This window comes from Symphalangus syndactylus, chromosome 16 (assembly GCF_028878055.3).
Source record: "Symphalangus syndactylus isolate Jambi chromosome 16, NHGRI_mSymSyn1-v2.1_pri, whole genome shotgun sequence".
Taxonomy (NCBI): domain Eukaryota; kingdom Metazoa; phylum Chordata; class Mammalia; order Primates; family Hylobatidae; genus Symphalangus; species Symphalangus syndactylus.
The window spans coordinates 97,067,512-97,084,217 of record NC_072438.2 but is presented as its reverse complement, the minus strand read 5'-3'; the positions used below and the strand labels follow the sequence as shown (position 1 = coordinate 97,084,217).

At 40.9% G+C, this 16,706-nt stretch overlaps 1 protein-coding gene across 2 annotated transcripts in view; it reads left to right on the top strand.

Annotated features, from left to right (window-relative positions):
* The window catches only part of ADAMTS16 (ADAM metallopeptidase with thrombospondin type 1 motif 16), a 191,185-nt gene that overhangs the window by 72,464 nt on the left and 102,015 nt on the right, over window positions 1-16,706 (top strand). For both annotated transcript variants that reach the window (XM_063619592.1, XM_055246185.2), the window contains exons 11-14: window positions 5,844-5,939; window positions 9,664-9,812; window positions 12,555-12,727; window positions 14,530-14,660. In XM_063619592.1, coding sequence (XP_063475662.1) covers window positions 5,844-5,939; window positions 9,664-9,812; window positions 12,555-12,727; window positions 14,530-14,660 — 549 coding nt within the window. The remainder of the gene's footprint in view (window positions 1-5,843; window positions 5,940-9,663; window positions 9,813-12,554; window positions 12,728-14,529; window positions 14,661-16,706) is intronic.

Here is a 16,706-nt window from a genome sequence, read left to right as displayed (position 1 = left end):
TGAGTAGTATTCCATCACATATATATACATATACATATATGTGTATATATATATATATATCATATACATGTATGTGTATATATATCACAGTTTCTTTGTCCACTTGTTGATTGATGGGCATTTGGGTTGGTTTCACAATTGTGCAATTGTAAATTGTGCTGCTATAAACATGTATGTGCAAGTATCTTTTTTGAATAATGACTTATTTTCCTCTGGGTAGATACCCAGTAGTGGGATTGCTGGATCAAATGGTAGTTCTACTTTTAGTTCTTTAAGGAATCTCCACACTTTTTCCCATAGTGGCTGTACTGGTTTACGTTCCCAACAGCAGTGTAGAAGTGTTCCCTGTTTACCACATCCACACACAAACATCTACTGTTTTTTGATTTTTTGGTTATGGCCATTCTTGCAGGAGTGAGGTGGTATTGCATTGTGGTTTTGATTTGCATTTCCCTGATCATTAGTGATGCTGAGCAGTTTTTCATATGTTTATTGGCCATTTGTATATCTTCTTTTGAGAATTGTCTGTTCATGTCCTTAGCCCATTTTTTAACGGGATTGTTTGTTTTTTTCTTACAGATTTGTTTGAGTTCATTGTAGATTCTGGATATTAGTCTTTTGTCAGACGTATAGATTGTTAAGATTTTCTCTCACTCTGTGGCTTGTCTGTTTACTCTGCTGACTGTTCCTTTTGCCACACGAAAGCTCTTTAGTTTAATTAGGTCCCAGCTATTTATCTTTGTTTTTATTGCATTTGCTTTTGGGTTCTTGGTCATGAAATTCTTTTCTAAGCCAATGTCTAGAAGGGTTTGTCCAATGTTGTCTTCTAGAATTTTTAGAGTTTCAGGTCTTAGGTTTGAGTCTGTAATCCAACTCAAGTTGAAGAGTGTAGTACAGACAATTTGAGGAAGTGAATCTGGTGGTGTGCCATTCACAATATTGAAGCACTACAATACAGTTTCAGCCCAGCCATCTGAAAATGTTGGTTTTACCCGGGGTGTTATGTTGTGATGTTAAACCCTGACCAAGTTGGTATTACTGAAATTGTTTTTTGTGAACATAACTCTTAAATTATGGACTAGAATAAAAAGAGAGAGGCTTCATTAAAGATAGTATACCTTAGCTGCAAAGACAAAGCAAGAGTAAATGCTCTGCATAGGTTTTGACTCTTTTCTGCCCAAGTTAGGTATTTGTTATTAAAAACATTTTGTCTTCATCGCGTACCTATCATGCTTTGTCAGCGTTGCTTTGGTGGCCTGACCCTGCAATCTGAAACATAAGCCACCAGAATTGCTTTGAAATTTGATCACCTCAGCATCCTAGGGACTGTTGTTAAATTGGGAGTAACCCCAAAACTCAGCAAGTCTGACATTCCAACTGCCTGGACTCTAGAACCGTGATTTAATAGGATCTTTGTTCCAAGAAGACTCTGAAGTTTCATTAAGGATATAATGACCTACAACAATAATGCTTTAATAAAATCACGGTATGTTATGTACCATGAAGTTAGCAGTTAAGTCAAAGTGATAAAGTTGGACGGAACAATTGGTTTTTGGCTGTTCATTTGTAGTTTACTTTTCTTTTTTTAACTTTTTCTATTTAATGTTTATGGAATAGCTGCACATATTTATGGGGTGCTTGTAATACATCGATACTGAAACAGAAGAGTTCCGTTTTCCCTTTGCAGGACATGCGACAGGGGCGTGGCTCGCTCCTTCTGTCACCTCTCTGCTCAAACCCCCAAGGGGAGCACGCAGACAGGCAGGTACAGAGACTGTGGGGAGCACTCCTGGGCTCCGGCCCCACGGCAGCCTCTAGGAGTGGGTGTCTGCAACTCCCAAAGCCCAAGTGGGCATGCATGTGTTACGGTGCACTCCTTCAGCTTCGCCATCTGTGGATGGCTTGTGTTAACCAGCTCAGTAGACCCTCTGCCTTATTCCAAGGGCAGAGGGCCAATGTGACAGCTTTCTATATCCCAAGCTCTTTCCCAGTGTATTGGAAAAACTGGGTCACCCCCGTGGCCTCAAAGATGAGTGTGAGGCTTTACTGAGTGGTAGAGGTGGCTCTCAGCAAGATGGATGGGGAATCAGAAGAGCAGGATGGAGTGGGAAGGTGGTCTTCCTCTGGAGTCAGGCTTCCCAGTGGCCAGACCCTTCTCTGGCTGCCCCCCCGAATTCCCCTTAGCATCCAGACATCCCTCCTCTCTTCCTCTGCTACGTCATTCATCTTTCCGCCGTCACTGGTCTGCCAGTCTGCTGGTGTCTGCTGGTCTGTTCCTCTGCTTCTCTTGACCACGTTCAGCCACTGTGTGTGCCCATTAAGGTCTTGGGTTTCTATGGGTACAGGATCGAGGGCATGGCGGGCCAGAGTAGTCTTGGAAAATGCAACATTTGGGCATGAAAACAGGAGTGTCTGTTCTCACTTAGGTCTGTGGGCACAGGCCTGAGGGTGGAGCCCTCTCCAGGGACCCCTCCCTTCTCTACTCAGCACCTCCCTGCCCCCTCCCATATCAATACAGGCATACAATGTGTAATGTTGAAAGCAGAGAAACTGGGATATCCTTCACCTTAAATGTTCATCATTTCTTTGTATAAAGAACATCACACTCTTCTAGTTATTTAGAAATATACAATAAATTGTTGTTAACTATTGTCACCCTATGGCCCTACTAAACATTAGGTGTTATTCCTTTTATCTAACTGTGTTTTTGAACCCATTAACCAGCTCCTCTTTTTTCCTCCCATCCCCCTCCACTACACTTCTCAGCCTCTGGTAACCATCATTCCACCACTACGAAATCCATTTTTTCACTTCCACGTGTGAATGAGAATGTACAATATTTTTATTGTGTCATCGCAACTCTTAAAGACACTATAGTTTTTATTTGTTTGTCTGGGACAGAATGCCATGTGTATTAAATGGCAGACAAGTACATCTATAGGATACCAAGGTCCCAAATTATGTTTTAAATGTTGAAAGACAATACCATGGGTTATATGATCGTCAAGTTTCTTCTAACTTTGTGATTTATTCCAGCCTTGAGGACTGGAGTTGGGGATTGAGCAGGTCCCAAAATGAGGCTGAAAACACAGATGGCATGAGCCGAATCACAGACTGAATTAGAGAGCCACATGATTTGGTGGTGAGCTGTCACCAGCATCCTATATTTGAAGGCTTTAGACTTTAAAAAGTTGAAAGCCCATACCTTTAACAATATCTTCATCAGTATTTATTCTGCAAAATGCTCCCCAAAACTAAAACATAAGAATATTCTGGAGTTACTCTGAATGGTAGTCGGAATCATGGTCATCTTAAGTCATCTGTGGCTTTTTATGATCACAATTTCCTGATTCTCGCTAATGTTACTGTACGTAAAGCTTTCCTGGTCCTCTGTCACTGGTTTTCACAGGAGCAAATGAGTACATGTTCAATGTGCCCAGAAAGCATTTATTGATAGACGAGTAGCAAGCACTGTACCAGATAATGATAAGGAACATAGTAAAATAATTTAACATTTTAAAACACAATTTACCTCGTATTATCTTGAGTAGTCTTAGAAACAGCCCTGTGAATTAGGACCTTAGATCCCTAAGATCACAGCAGCCACACGGCAGAGCCCTGATCGCAGACGAAGACCTGTGCCATTGTTTCCTCAAGCCCTTGAAGTGAGAAAGGAAATGTGCAGTGCCTTAGTGCCTTTACTTTAGGTGCCAGGCCCTGAGCTGAACACATCACCTATAACCACTGCATTTAGCCCCCAGGACAAGTCAGTGATTGGATGTTGTTATCCTCATGTGCACAGTGAGGACTCTGGGGTCCTGCCTGCCCAGATCTGCTTGCAAAATTCACCCTGGATCTGCTTATCTACCCGGGAATCCCAAACTCTACTGGACCATTGTGGCCATCTCCCAGATCACCCAACCACACAAGCAGCTTCTGCTTTCACCTTCATTCATTCATTCAGTATGAAGGAATCTGCTTTCACACTCATTCATTCATTCCTTAGGTATGCATGCTCAGCTTCCTGAAGCAGGAGGTCTCTACGCCCCATCGGTCCAGGAGGCCTCTGTGAGCCACCCAGGAAATGCCTAATCTCTCTCCCTAGTCTCCTGTTCTGACCTATCATATTGCCACCCAGACATCGAGCCAGTGTGCACAGGCTGTGGTTTTAAGGGAGTTTATTTTTATCCTGGCATTCTATCAAGTTGTCATTCCTGCAAGCAAATAGTGCTGTCCAGTTGTCTGTTTGGAGAATTACATTCAAGGCCCTTGAATTCATGGATTCCTTGGGTTCCGAATACATTTTTTATCTCTAAACACCGTTCTGGCCAAGAACAGAGGCCCCTGACACCATATACTAATGAACGTAATTAAAGCCTGTCTGAAGGAGAACAAACCCGGGTGCTCGCAGCAGTCCTCATGGGAGCAGCCATAGGAGCATCACTGTTTGTTCCCTGCTGACAAAGACCTCAGCCAGGCAAAAGCCCTGGCCATCAACACAACACACTTATCACAATGGCGAGGATCCCAGGGGACTCGAAAGATCATGACATTTCATTACACAATGATTGTAACCATATGAGATTTTAAACGATAGCGCAATATGAAAGCAATTGATATCTGAATTAAAACACTGAACATTTACTTGTTAACATTTCAAGCTCCAAAATCTGGTTTATTAGTGAAGGAGATACAGCCAGGGAAAATATGAAGCTGTGTCTTTAATAAGTACCTTAACTTCTAAGTATATAATGAAATACATGCAGGAGATTTAAGAACTAGTGTTAAAACCCTTCATGAGATGACTCACACAATGCAGAAAACCATCTTCTAACATGGTTGAAATATGGAGTGAGATCACCATGCAGCAAAATGCCATCTTCCCAGCTGCACTACATTGATGTGCTTCACTGCCTTGCATTTTCTTCATAACATGAATCACCCAGTAGATGCATCCATTTAATTTCTTGGGGAATAGTGCAGCACTTGTTTAAATGTTCTGAACATTTGTGCAGACAATTTAAGAAATGTTTTCAACATGTCCAGTTGCGTCTACCACCAGCATTCCAGAAGGTTCCATCATTTCACAAGTCCTACTGTTTGCCCTTCATTGAGACATTCCTTTGGACTCAGTAAAAACAATTCCTTGCACTTGGAGAGTCTTTTATAGTTTATAAATCTTTTTCATTGGGGCATCTCTTTCTGTATGCGCCAAATGGTGATTTACAGCAAATTCCTTCTTTACCCTATGAAGACCAAGAGACAAAGAGGGTCATATTCACAATGGAACCTCTTGCCTGGCAAGATACCTCACATATTTTAAGCTTTAATCATAGATTTGGGGATGGTGGATGCGTGGTTAAGTGGATGGATGGATGGATGGATGGATGGACAGATGGATAGATGGATGAACAAGCGAACAAGCATCCTAAACATCCTTAATTTAAAAATAAGAATTCAGACTTGGAGAGATTCAGGAAGGTGGGGTTGAGAAGAATACATTATGAAATATTAAGTTTAGTTTTTTTATTTTAACTTTTTTTAATTTTCTGCAATGTCTGTTAAGCATATTTTACATTCTAATTTAGAAAATATAAGTTTGTTAAATAGATAATATATAAATAAAACAAATAAAGTATAAGAGATGGAATTAATTTGAACCAAGTCTAGAACATGAGTCTCCTTACTCCTTACTCTTAATTATATGCTATCATATTGCTAAGTAGGCATTTGCTTGTAAATTATATCTGTTGTTTTCACCTTAAATCTCTCAGTGATATTTTTATTATAGATGAATGGACAACATGATGTAATCCTAATGATCTTTTACAAAATTTCTGTAGGACATCTGTAAAGCCCTGTGGTGCCATCGTATTGGAAGAAAATGTGAGACTAAATTTATGCCAGCAGCAGAAGGCACTATTTGTGGGCATGACATGGTAAGAACCTAACTGTAGGTAGAGCATTGTATTCAGATGCTAGTCTTTCAACCCATGCATCTTTGCTCCTCTTGCATAGGTATTTTTAAAACATGTATTTCTCATATACATATGCATACCCATGCTCCTATCAAGCACTGTTTATTTTATATTGATAATGTGAAGAGGAATCCTTTTCTCACTTTTGTGAAAATAAAATTGATGAGCTACCTGGAATTCATAGACATAGAAATCAGACAAGAGGTGATGACAGATTCAGTCAATTGAGGGGAAACATTAAGCCATTGACCACCATTTATCATGGAAAGGACCAGCATTAAACAGTGCTGTGAAAGCCACAGAACATCGCTTTGAAGACCCTGGAGCACATCATTTTCACTTATCGTTGCCTCTGTGAGAAGAGAGAGAGCTATGGTAGAGAAAAGAAGAAGTATACAAGATGTTACAGCAATGTGGATGCAGTTGGAGGCCATTCATTATCCTAGGCAAACTAATGCAGGAAGAGAAAACCAAATACTGCATGTTGTTACTTATAAGCAGGAGCTAAACACTGAGTAGACATGGACACAAAGATGGGAACCATAGACCCCGGGGACTACTTAAGGGGGGATGGTGGGAGGGGGCAAGGGTTGAAAAACTATCCCATATTGTGTTCGTTGCATGGGTGATGAGGTTATTCAAGCGCCAGACTTTAGTGACACGTAATCTACCCATGTAACAAATCTGCGCATGTACCCCTGAACCTTATGTATTTCTCTGAAAGAAATATACAAGATAACAAGTTTATTACTAAATAGTAAAGAATGACAATTTCATTATTAAAACTTTAAAAAATTATAATACTCCATAATATTTTAATTCTTTTGATTTAACTTATAATTGCATTTTTTAAATATAAAAGACTATTAATAAAGATAGAAAGATGCTGGACCCAAATTATCACATAACTATTTTTGCTTTTTATGTATCTGAGTTTTTTAGTGGCATTAGTGACTATGAAATGATATTTAGACATTGATCTAGTATGGTATTTGAACATGCCTAAATATCATTGTTCTATTATGTTTAAATACCAAAGAAAATATATCACATCTTACACATATTCAAATGTGACTACAGACAGAAAGGTTTTAAAATGTTAACAACAATGCTAACACATGTTTTCAGGTTAAATTATTGCAGTGCCGACTGAAGAACAGAAATAAGATAAACTTATTGAGAATAGCCCCCAGCCACCATTCATTCTGGACACATTGCTAATATGCTTTTTTTTCAGTTCCTCAAAGGGCATGAGATTGATCATTGAATTCTTCTAATTCATTGAATTCTGCTAGTGATCCAGTGATCCAGTTGATTTAATCCGTAATATGTAATGTAATAGCAATGCTTTTCAGTTTCTTTTTCTTTTTTTTTGAGATAGAGTCTTGCTCTGTTGCCCAGGCTGGAGTGCAGTGGTGCAATCTCGGCTCACTGCAACCTCCGCCTCCCGGGTTCAAGCAATTCTCCTGCCTCAGCCTCCTGAGTAGCTGGGATCACAGGTACCCGCCGCCACGCCCAGCTAATTTTTATATTTTTAGTAGAGACGTGGTTTCACCATGTTGGTCAGGCTGGTCTCAAACCCCTTGACCTCGTGATCCACCTGCCTTGGCCTCCCAAAGTGCTGGGATTACAGGCATGAGCCACCGCACCCGGCCAACTGCTTTCAGTTTCTTGAAAGAAAATGAGTGTAATGAGATATGGCGTGGAAATTCTAATTGTCGAAGGACATCAGGTAATTTACTTGAGTGTTAAGCTGCAGATAATCATGACTTTTCTGCTGTCATTGATTAAAATGGATTATTCAGGTGATCATTTGCAAAATTATGACTATTTCTTAAAAGACCAACAGCCTTTCTGATGTTGCCTTTGAGCTATTGCCTGCATGAAATGCGAGGTGGTTCTCCAGGCATCCTGCTTTCTTTGTGGTCAGGTGCTACTTTTTCCTGGGTAATGTGGTTGTGATGCTTTTTCACAATAACCTGTATGTTCTGGTTACATTTTATTTATCTCAAAAGCACCATTAAATTGATTTCCATTGATATGTGACATTATTTTCCCTTGTATTTCAAATGTAGCTTTTTCCTTTGTACCGAAAAAAAAAAAAAAAAAAGGCCATGTTGAGATAGGGTAGGTTCCTACAAATTACACAGCTGAACCATGGTCCAATGGTCCAAAGCAATAAAGTGTTCTGTTCAGTGGCCAGTGTGGGACTCTGTAAGCCAAAGCAAATAACTGAGGCAAATCTCAATGAATGTAGAGGTTTACTTTTCCAAAGTTGAGGATGTGCTCTGGGAGGGGGCAGGACAAAAATCACAGGAGCACCTGTGACCCCTGCTCTTTCCAAAGACGACTTTGATGGCTTCCATATTTAAAGAAGAAAGAGGCCAGGCGTGGTGGCTCACACCTGTAATCCCAGCACTTTGGGAAGCTGAGGCAGGTGGATCATGAGGTCAAGAGATCGAGACCATCCTGGTTAACATGGTGAAACCCTGTCTCTACTAAAAATACAAAAATTAGCTGGGTATGGTGGCATGCGCCTGTAATCCCAGCTACTCGGGAGGCTGAGGCAAGAGAATCACTTGAACCCAGAGACGGAGGTTGCAGTGAGCCGAGATCACACCACTGCAATCCAGCCTGGGCGACAGAAGACTTGGTCTCAAAAAAAAAAAAAAAAGGAAAGAGGAGCAAAGGAAGCAGGAAAGAAGAAAAGAGGGGAGAGTAGACAAATGAGGCCAGCGGTTGCATCCTATGAAAGTAGCCTTTTTTTCTCTCTCTCTCAGTACAAATCTAGTGGCTCTAATCTTGGAGATAAAAAGGGACTTGACTTTAGGTCTCCCCAGCCCACAGGCCAAGCTCTTCTCACTCCACCGGGGCCAGGACAAGAGACAAACATCTTCCTTCTTCCTCTCAACAGACAGTCTGGACATTTAAGATCTTAGAAGTCCACACCAAACCACCCAGGGAACCACTGCTGTTGGACATGGTGTTAAATAGTGCATAGCCCTGATGTGTGGTGCAGTGAATTTGCCACGTGGAATTTAGCATGAATTAAAATGAATGAGCACTTCTCTGGAGAAAGGGGAAGAGATAGCATCTCCAGCCTTCGTGGGGACAGATGAAATTCCACATGGATTGCCTCATCGCCCTGGAAGCTGCGTGACCTCTAACGTGGCATTAGTTAATCGTCCCAAGGCTCCGAGCCCAGGTGCTTTGCGGTGAAAGCACAGAGTACGGGCCTGAAATGACAAGGTGTTGAGCCATGCGGAGCCTCCAGCTGTGCTTTCCTACCTGAGACTGTCTCTGTTCTGAACATGAGATGTGAAAAGCACCTTGTTTTCAGGACAGGTCAGAGTTCACCGACTTGGGAGTTGAACAGCCAGACTGAGTATTCAGATAACACTCCTTCATTAAATGTGTTAAGTTTCTAGGAGATCAGACATTTGAAAATGGTTTTTCTATTCATCTTCCCTGTATGTGAATTTATTGGAGGATGCTAGGTTTGGAAAGAAAAAAAAAACCAACATCGAATATACTGTATTTATATTAGGTGCTACTTGAGTGTAGGGAGGCTAATGTCTGCATAGTTTACAAAATTCCCCACTGCTCAGCCTTATAGCAGTGATGAGATGACCCCGTCTACCTACCTGTCTGAGTCAAGTCAACTTATTTATGTTGAAAATTTTAGTGGTGCCGGGGAGGACAGTGTGTGAAATATGGTGATGAAGGCCCGAAGCCCACGCATGGCCACTGGTCGGACTGGTCTTCCTGGTCCCCATGCTCCAGGACCTGTGGAGGGGGAGTGTCTCATAGGAGTCGCCTCTGCACCAACCCCAAGTAAGTATGCCTTTACCGCCTTCCTCACAAACGACTGATTTCCATGCCATGAACCCTCCAAGCAGTATGCCTGTGTCTCAGCTCTTTTTTTTTTTTTTTGAGATGGAGTCTCGCTCTGTCACCCAGGCTGGAGTGCAGTGGTGTAATCTTGGCTCACTGCAACCTCCGCCTCCTGGGTTCAAGCTATTCTCCTGCCTCAGCCTCCCAAGTAGCTGGGACTATAGGTGCCACCACCACACCCTGCCAATTTTTGTATTTTTAGTAGAGACACGGTTTTACCATGTTGGTCAGGCTGGTCTCGCACTCCTGACCTCAGGCAATCCACCCGCCGTGACCTCCCAAAGTGCTGGGATTACAGGTATGAGCCATCGCGCCCGGCCTCAGCTCTTAATAGCAAGCCTGTGCTGTGCATATGATCGTAAGAAGCACTGAACAGGAAAGGTATTTCACTCAAGCATTTCTTAATTAACTCTCTGTGCTATAACTTAAGATGTTTATGACTACCTGACCACAGCAAAAAATAACAGCACCAACAGTGATATTCAGGAATTGAATTTTAACCACATTTACTTGACATACCAAGGATCTGCTTAAAACAAATAAATAAATCATAAGAAAAGTATATAGAATACAAATAAATAGATCAATAAGAACAATGGTTTTATGTGGAAAAAAGCAAATTCGGGGTTTTCCATCAAATATATTTACCTTCACAACAGGAAGTTTAACTGCCAGCTTCTGTAAGAAGTAAGAATGAATGTGAGAAGCATCACCAATGTGCGGAAGTGAAGAGGCTTTAATTTTTAGTTTTTTAAATTTAACTTTTATTTTAAGTTCAGGGGTGGAGTATAGGTTTGTTACATAAGCAAACTTGTGTCACGGGTGTGTGTTGTGCAGATTATTTCATCGCCCAGGTATTAAACCTAGTATTCATTAGTTATTTTTTGTAGTCCTCTCCTTCATCCCACCGTCCACCTTCCAACAGGCCACAGTGTGTGTTGTTCCCCTTTATATGTCCGTGTGTTCTCATCATTCAGCTCTCACTTATAAGTGAGAACATGCGGTATTTGGTTTTCTGTCCCTGCGTTAGCTTATTAAGGACAAAGGTCTCCAGGCTGCATCCACGTTCCTGCAAACAACATGATCTCTTCCTTTTTTATGGCTGCATGGTATTCCATGGTGTGTATGTACCACATTTTCATTATCTGGTCTAACATTGATGGGCATTTAGGTTGACTCCATATCTTCGCTATTGTGAATGGTGCTGCAATGAACATTCATGTGCATGTGTCTTTATGGTAGAATGATTTATATTCCTTTGGATATATACTCAGTAAGGGGATTGCTGGGTCAAATGATATTTCTTTTTGTAGGTTTTTGAGTAATTGCCACATTGTCTTCCCCAATGTTTGAACTAACTTACACTCCTACCAAAGTGTATAAGTGTTCCTTTTTCTCCACAACCTTGCCAGCACCTGTTATCTTTTAACATTTTAATGGTAGCCATTCTGGCTGGTGTTTTTTACATCTCCCTTTGCCTTTAAGCTTGTTTAAGATGTGTCACTTGGCTTGTTGTTTCAGTCCCAACTTTAAAGCCTGAGCTCCCCTCACCCCCTACCCCCCGCTGTACCCCTTGGGCTGCCTGCACTTACCAGTGTGTCCATGCAAATTCTCTGGGGTGAGCTGTCAGTGCCAACCAGCAAAGGTGACTGATTCTTTAGTCTTGGTCTTTGGGTCCTGGCTTTGTCACCAGAAGACTGGTGGTGGAAAGAAATTTTGGTCTGGAGAGCAAAGTCATTGAACTTCCCTCTGCGTTCCACATTCTCTCAAATGTGCTATCCTGGGAAAGTGTAGTCCTCTTCAATCAGCCCCTCCCTGTGCAAGGTGAGGACAGCCCTGCCCACCATGCCTCACCCCTGCAGAGGCGCTGGGCCCAGAGAGGAACAAGGACAAGCAAGCGTGCCCTGCCGCTCTTGTAAAGGATTCACTCCATAGAAAAGGGAGCACAACCTCACCGTTCGTGTGCAAGAATGTGTTCTAGACCACTTAGAAATCCACTTTTCCAGCGGGGCACGGTGGCTCCCGCCTATAATCCCAGCACTTTGGGAGGCTGAGGTGGGCGGACCACGGGGTCAAGAGATCGAGACCATCCTGGCCAACATGGTGAAACCTCATCTCTACTAAAAATACAAAAATTAGCTGGGTGTGGTGGCACGTGCCTGTAGTCCCAGCTACTCGGGAGGCTGAGGCAGGAGAATCACTTGAACCCGGGAGACAGAAGTTGCAGTGAGCCAAGATCACACCACTGCACTCCAGCCTGGGTGACAGAGCGAGACTCCATCTCAAAAAAAAAAAAAAAAAAAAAAAAGAAATCCACTTTTTTCCTAATTACCCACTCTAACACTCTTAGCTTCATCTCTCCAATAAGCCTAATTTTAAAAAATATAAAAATTAGCTGGGCATGGTAGCACGTGCCTATAGTCCCAGCTACTCAGGAGGCTGAGGCAGGAGAATCACTTGAACCCTGGAGGTGGAAGTTGCAGTGAGCCAAGATCGCACCACTGCACTCCAGCCTGGGCGACAGAGTGAGACTCTGTCTCAAAAAAAAAAAAAAAAAAAAAAAAGAAATCCACTTTTCTTAAATACCCACTCTAACACTCTTAGCTCTCCAATAAGCCTAATTTTAAAGAATTTAATGGCTGCTAAAATATGAAAATTCTAACTTCAAAATACACATTCCAGGCCATCGCATGGAGGGAAGTTTTGTGAGGGCTCCACTCGCACTCTGAAGCTCTGCAACAGTCAGAAATGTCCCCGGGACAGTGTTGACTTCCGCACCGCTCAGTGCACCGAGCACAACAGCAGACGGTTCAGAGGGCGGCACTACAAGTGGAAGCCTTACACTCAAGTAGAAGGTAAATCTCAAACTGCTTTCGGGTAATAGCCTCATGCTTTACTACCTTTACTTTTTAAAGAAATACATGATTGAGAGTGTGGTGCGCAAATAAACCAGACGTCACTCTGGGAGGTGAGGGTCGCATATTCTCTTTTGGAGGTCAGTTTTATTTTGCCAGCCCCACTGTCACGACCTCTTATCTAAACTTGACCAGCTGTGAGGTCAGAAATCAACGCACCAGATAGAAAGCGTGTGCATAATACAATGAAACTCATCAAAGAAGTGATAAAAAATACAAAGTAGATCCTGCATGGAAATGGAATGGAAATGGAATGTTTTGGAATTAAGAATTACAGTAGTTGATGAATTAAGAATTACAGTAGTTGTTGCTATAAGCAAGTTACCCATTGAATACTTGTAATTGTCAAAGAATGAAAAAGAAATTTCAGTATATTTTAGAAAATATAATAATTTTGAAGCATATTCAGAAAGTCTTGATCTATAACTATAAACCAAGAAGTTTATGTGTGGCATGTATAAGACTTTACTCCCCAGTGGGAAAGAAATAAGTGTTGTTTTCATGATTAAAATAACTTAAGGTCAGTAGATCAAGTGGCATAATTAAGGAGAAATTCAAAGAAAACCTAATCATCTCATTGCTTGATTAGGATCATTGCTTGATGGGAACATTGCCCGAAAAAATGACAGAAGCCCTCTGGACATACATAAGTGGGATGTCCCATCTGACATTCACGTTCATCATCTCAGTGTATACAGTGTATTCACCATGTCAGGTTCATGCAGTTAGAAAATTCTGAAAGGAAATTACAAGCAATTTCCCCGAAGCATGTTTGGTTGTCCCTTTACTCTTAAATCTGTACAAATGAAGCCAGTGTGATACAGGCCCCTAGGGAAGAGAGAAAGGTAGAATGAACTTTGAAACCGCGGTTCAAAAATGTGTGTGTGTTCCTCCTGACTGCCAATCTTCAGTGAATAAGCTCATTAATCATGGAAGCACACACTAAATTTGATTCTTAGAATTATTCAGCTGGGCCTCTTATCTTGAATGATAAGGAAAATATCTGTAGATGAGTCTCAGGACTATAAAAATTTCTAAGACAGACAAAATTTTCATCATTAATTGTCCCCCCCTTTTTTTTTTACCAAGAAGAGAACAAAAGGGGCAAATGGTTTGAAAAAAAAGTTCATATTAAATATAAACCAAAAAAACCTTGAAATGGATTATTTAGGAAGGAAGTAAACTTCCTATTTCTCTAGGTACCAATATTTTAAAACAATTTATTATATTTGTAGAAAACATTGATCTCAAGAGATTTCATCTAAGTTATTCCTTTTATGAGTTTAATTTTTATGTATTTTACCAAATGCATTAAGAAATTCAGTAATGTTTTTGATTATTTTATTACATTTTATCTGTAAGAATTTTGTGTATTACTACAAAATGGTAGTGATATTTTGCATTTCTACAAGATAGTGGTTAATGATACTAGTGAAATAGTAAAGCATTAATGTTGTAGCCAACAAATATTTATTGAATGCCTACTATGTGCCAAACACTGTATAAAAATCAAAGGTCTTAAAGGACATTGTAGAGTAAAATTTAATAGTGAAGCAATAAATAAATTTAAAGAAACAAAACAAAACATAATGAGGCAACCATTAAAAATGCCATTGTAATGTATTATTGTGTGGGAGTGATTTTATGGGGGAAGAAAGAAAGTCTATCTAAAATTCAGAGCAAAAATGATCAGAGCTTAAGTATTTTTCTTATTTGTGTTTGTGTGTGTATTTCTTTTTAAGATCAGGACTTATGCAAACTCTACTGTATCGCAGAAGGATTTGATTTCTTCTTTTCTTTGTCAAATAAAGTCAAAGATGGGACTCCATGCTCGGAGGATAGCCGTAATGTTTGTATAGATGGGATATGTGAGGTAATCATGATCCTTCATTCATTCAACAAATGATTCCAGACAGTCTGCTTTGTGTCAGGCATCCCATAGAGGCTAGAAAGACCAGACATATGAGACAAGCCTTTCCCTCTAAGTCTCAGCCCAGTGGGGAAAAAGCCAGAAGAACACATTGATGACACACTGCTTTGCTGCAGTGGAAGTGTGTGCAGAGCATAAGGAGAGGGAGGGGCCCATTCTGTCTTAGATGTGGGTCTGGGACATTTGTGGGGCTCCTAGGAGAAGGGAACATCCACATCCAAGCCAAATCTGAAAGGGTGATTTGAAAGAGGGATGTCAGGAAAATAGAGAGGGGATGTGGTGGTGCCAGATGCATGGGTTGCTAGCCACCGATTCAGTCATCAGAATGCCCAGAGGTAAAGTGGAGGATTGGGGGATGCTGTGGGAAGGGTTGGGGTGAGAAGAGGGTCTCCAAGGCCGTCTCCAAGGCTGGATGAGGAGTTGGGATTTTTATCCTGTGTCCATGTAGATAGAGCAGGCATTGAGTCTGGGAACAGTGGAGCCACAGGATTTGGTTGCGGTTTGTGGGCAGTAGTGTGGAGAGTCAGTGAAGCAGGGGTAGGTGAGAGCCTGGGCCGCTTTGCAGCTTAGACAGTGGCCTCAGCAACATACAGCAGCTACACCTTCACTGAGGAGGGCGGGCGGACAGGGAAGCAGGAGACAAGCTGCGGAAGTGTCAGCAGCTAAATGAACTTAAGTGACTGATGTTACCCTTACCCTGATTGGCAGAGGGAAGAGGTGGAAAAAAAAATGTTATTATAAACCAAGTGAAGGTGTTAGCAGATCAAACACATTGCGTGTAGATAATGGGGTTTCAAATGAAGAAGTTTTTCAATCTGCATATCCTACGGAGTCCAAAAACATCTTTTCTAGTTCTCGCTTCCCCTAAATTATTGACCATGGTGAAGTTGAATCATCCACTGAGATCCTTAGTGTAATCATTTTTAATACATGAGGGTTAGGCTGGATGATTCCATTAAGATCTCTTTCATTGTACCTCAGCTGTACAGTCCTCAGTTTTGTCTCATTGTTAATTGATGTGTTCACTATTTCATTATATTTAGGTATTCTTAATGATATAGTGTCATAATCCCTTATTTGTAACTCTGAAATCCAAAAACCTGTGAAAGTGTGGGGGACCTGAATTTGTTTGGTAGCAAAGCCTGCCCTGCACTGATGTGAGACTATTGATTGGTTTTATTTATCTCACTTACTGTAAATATGTAGGGTTTTACTATAGAAACATTAATTAGTTAATTATGGGATACCACCCTAAGCCCTTGTGGGATTCTCATATGCATTACATACGTCACCTTTTAGACATAGGTCTAAAATTTTAATTTTAGAAAGGTAATATCTGTTACCTTTCTAAAATTAAAAAACACTCTTAAGTTCTGAAATATATCTGGCCTTATGGATTTCAAGCCAAGAATTGTAGTTATTTTGCTTCTGAATTGATTTTTTTTTTACATATAGAACCTATTCTCTTTGTTAGAAAGTGTAATACAAACAAACATCAGAGTAATTTTAAAGAGCTCCTAAAATTCTAAGGAAATGAATAAACATGGCCTTTATGTAATTACTACTGAGGAGAATTTCTGTGTGTCATCTGCTCCTTCTCTGTCATTGCATGAGACAATTAAAGCCCACAATGGCATATTTTGTTAGAACCTTGTGTAGACACATTGCTTGTCATTGTACTAAGCCCTTTAGGTCAGTCTGAAATTCACTCATCGCTCCAACATGACAACATATAGGTTTAATTTAGGGCCACTTGTGTAACAATACTAAAGAGGACAGGTTACGGTTCACAGTTTAAAAGCTTCCTACAGTTTTGAAGGGTAACATTGTAGCCCCACTGTGCACATATTAGGTATCCAATAAATACTTGTTAACTACCCTATGTTGGTGAAATTTTCAACTCTAGTGGGGAGGAGGTTTCTGGTGTGAGATTGGTGACAGTATTGCTGTGTTGTCCTTTCTTTCATGAATGACATGTGACCTCATGGG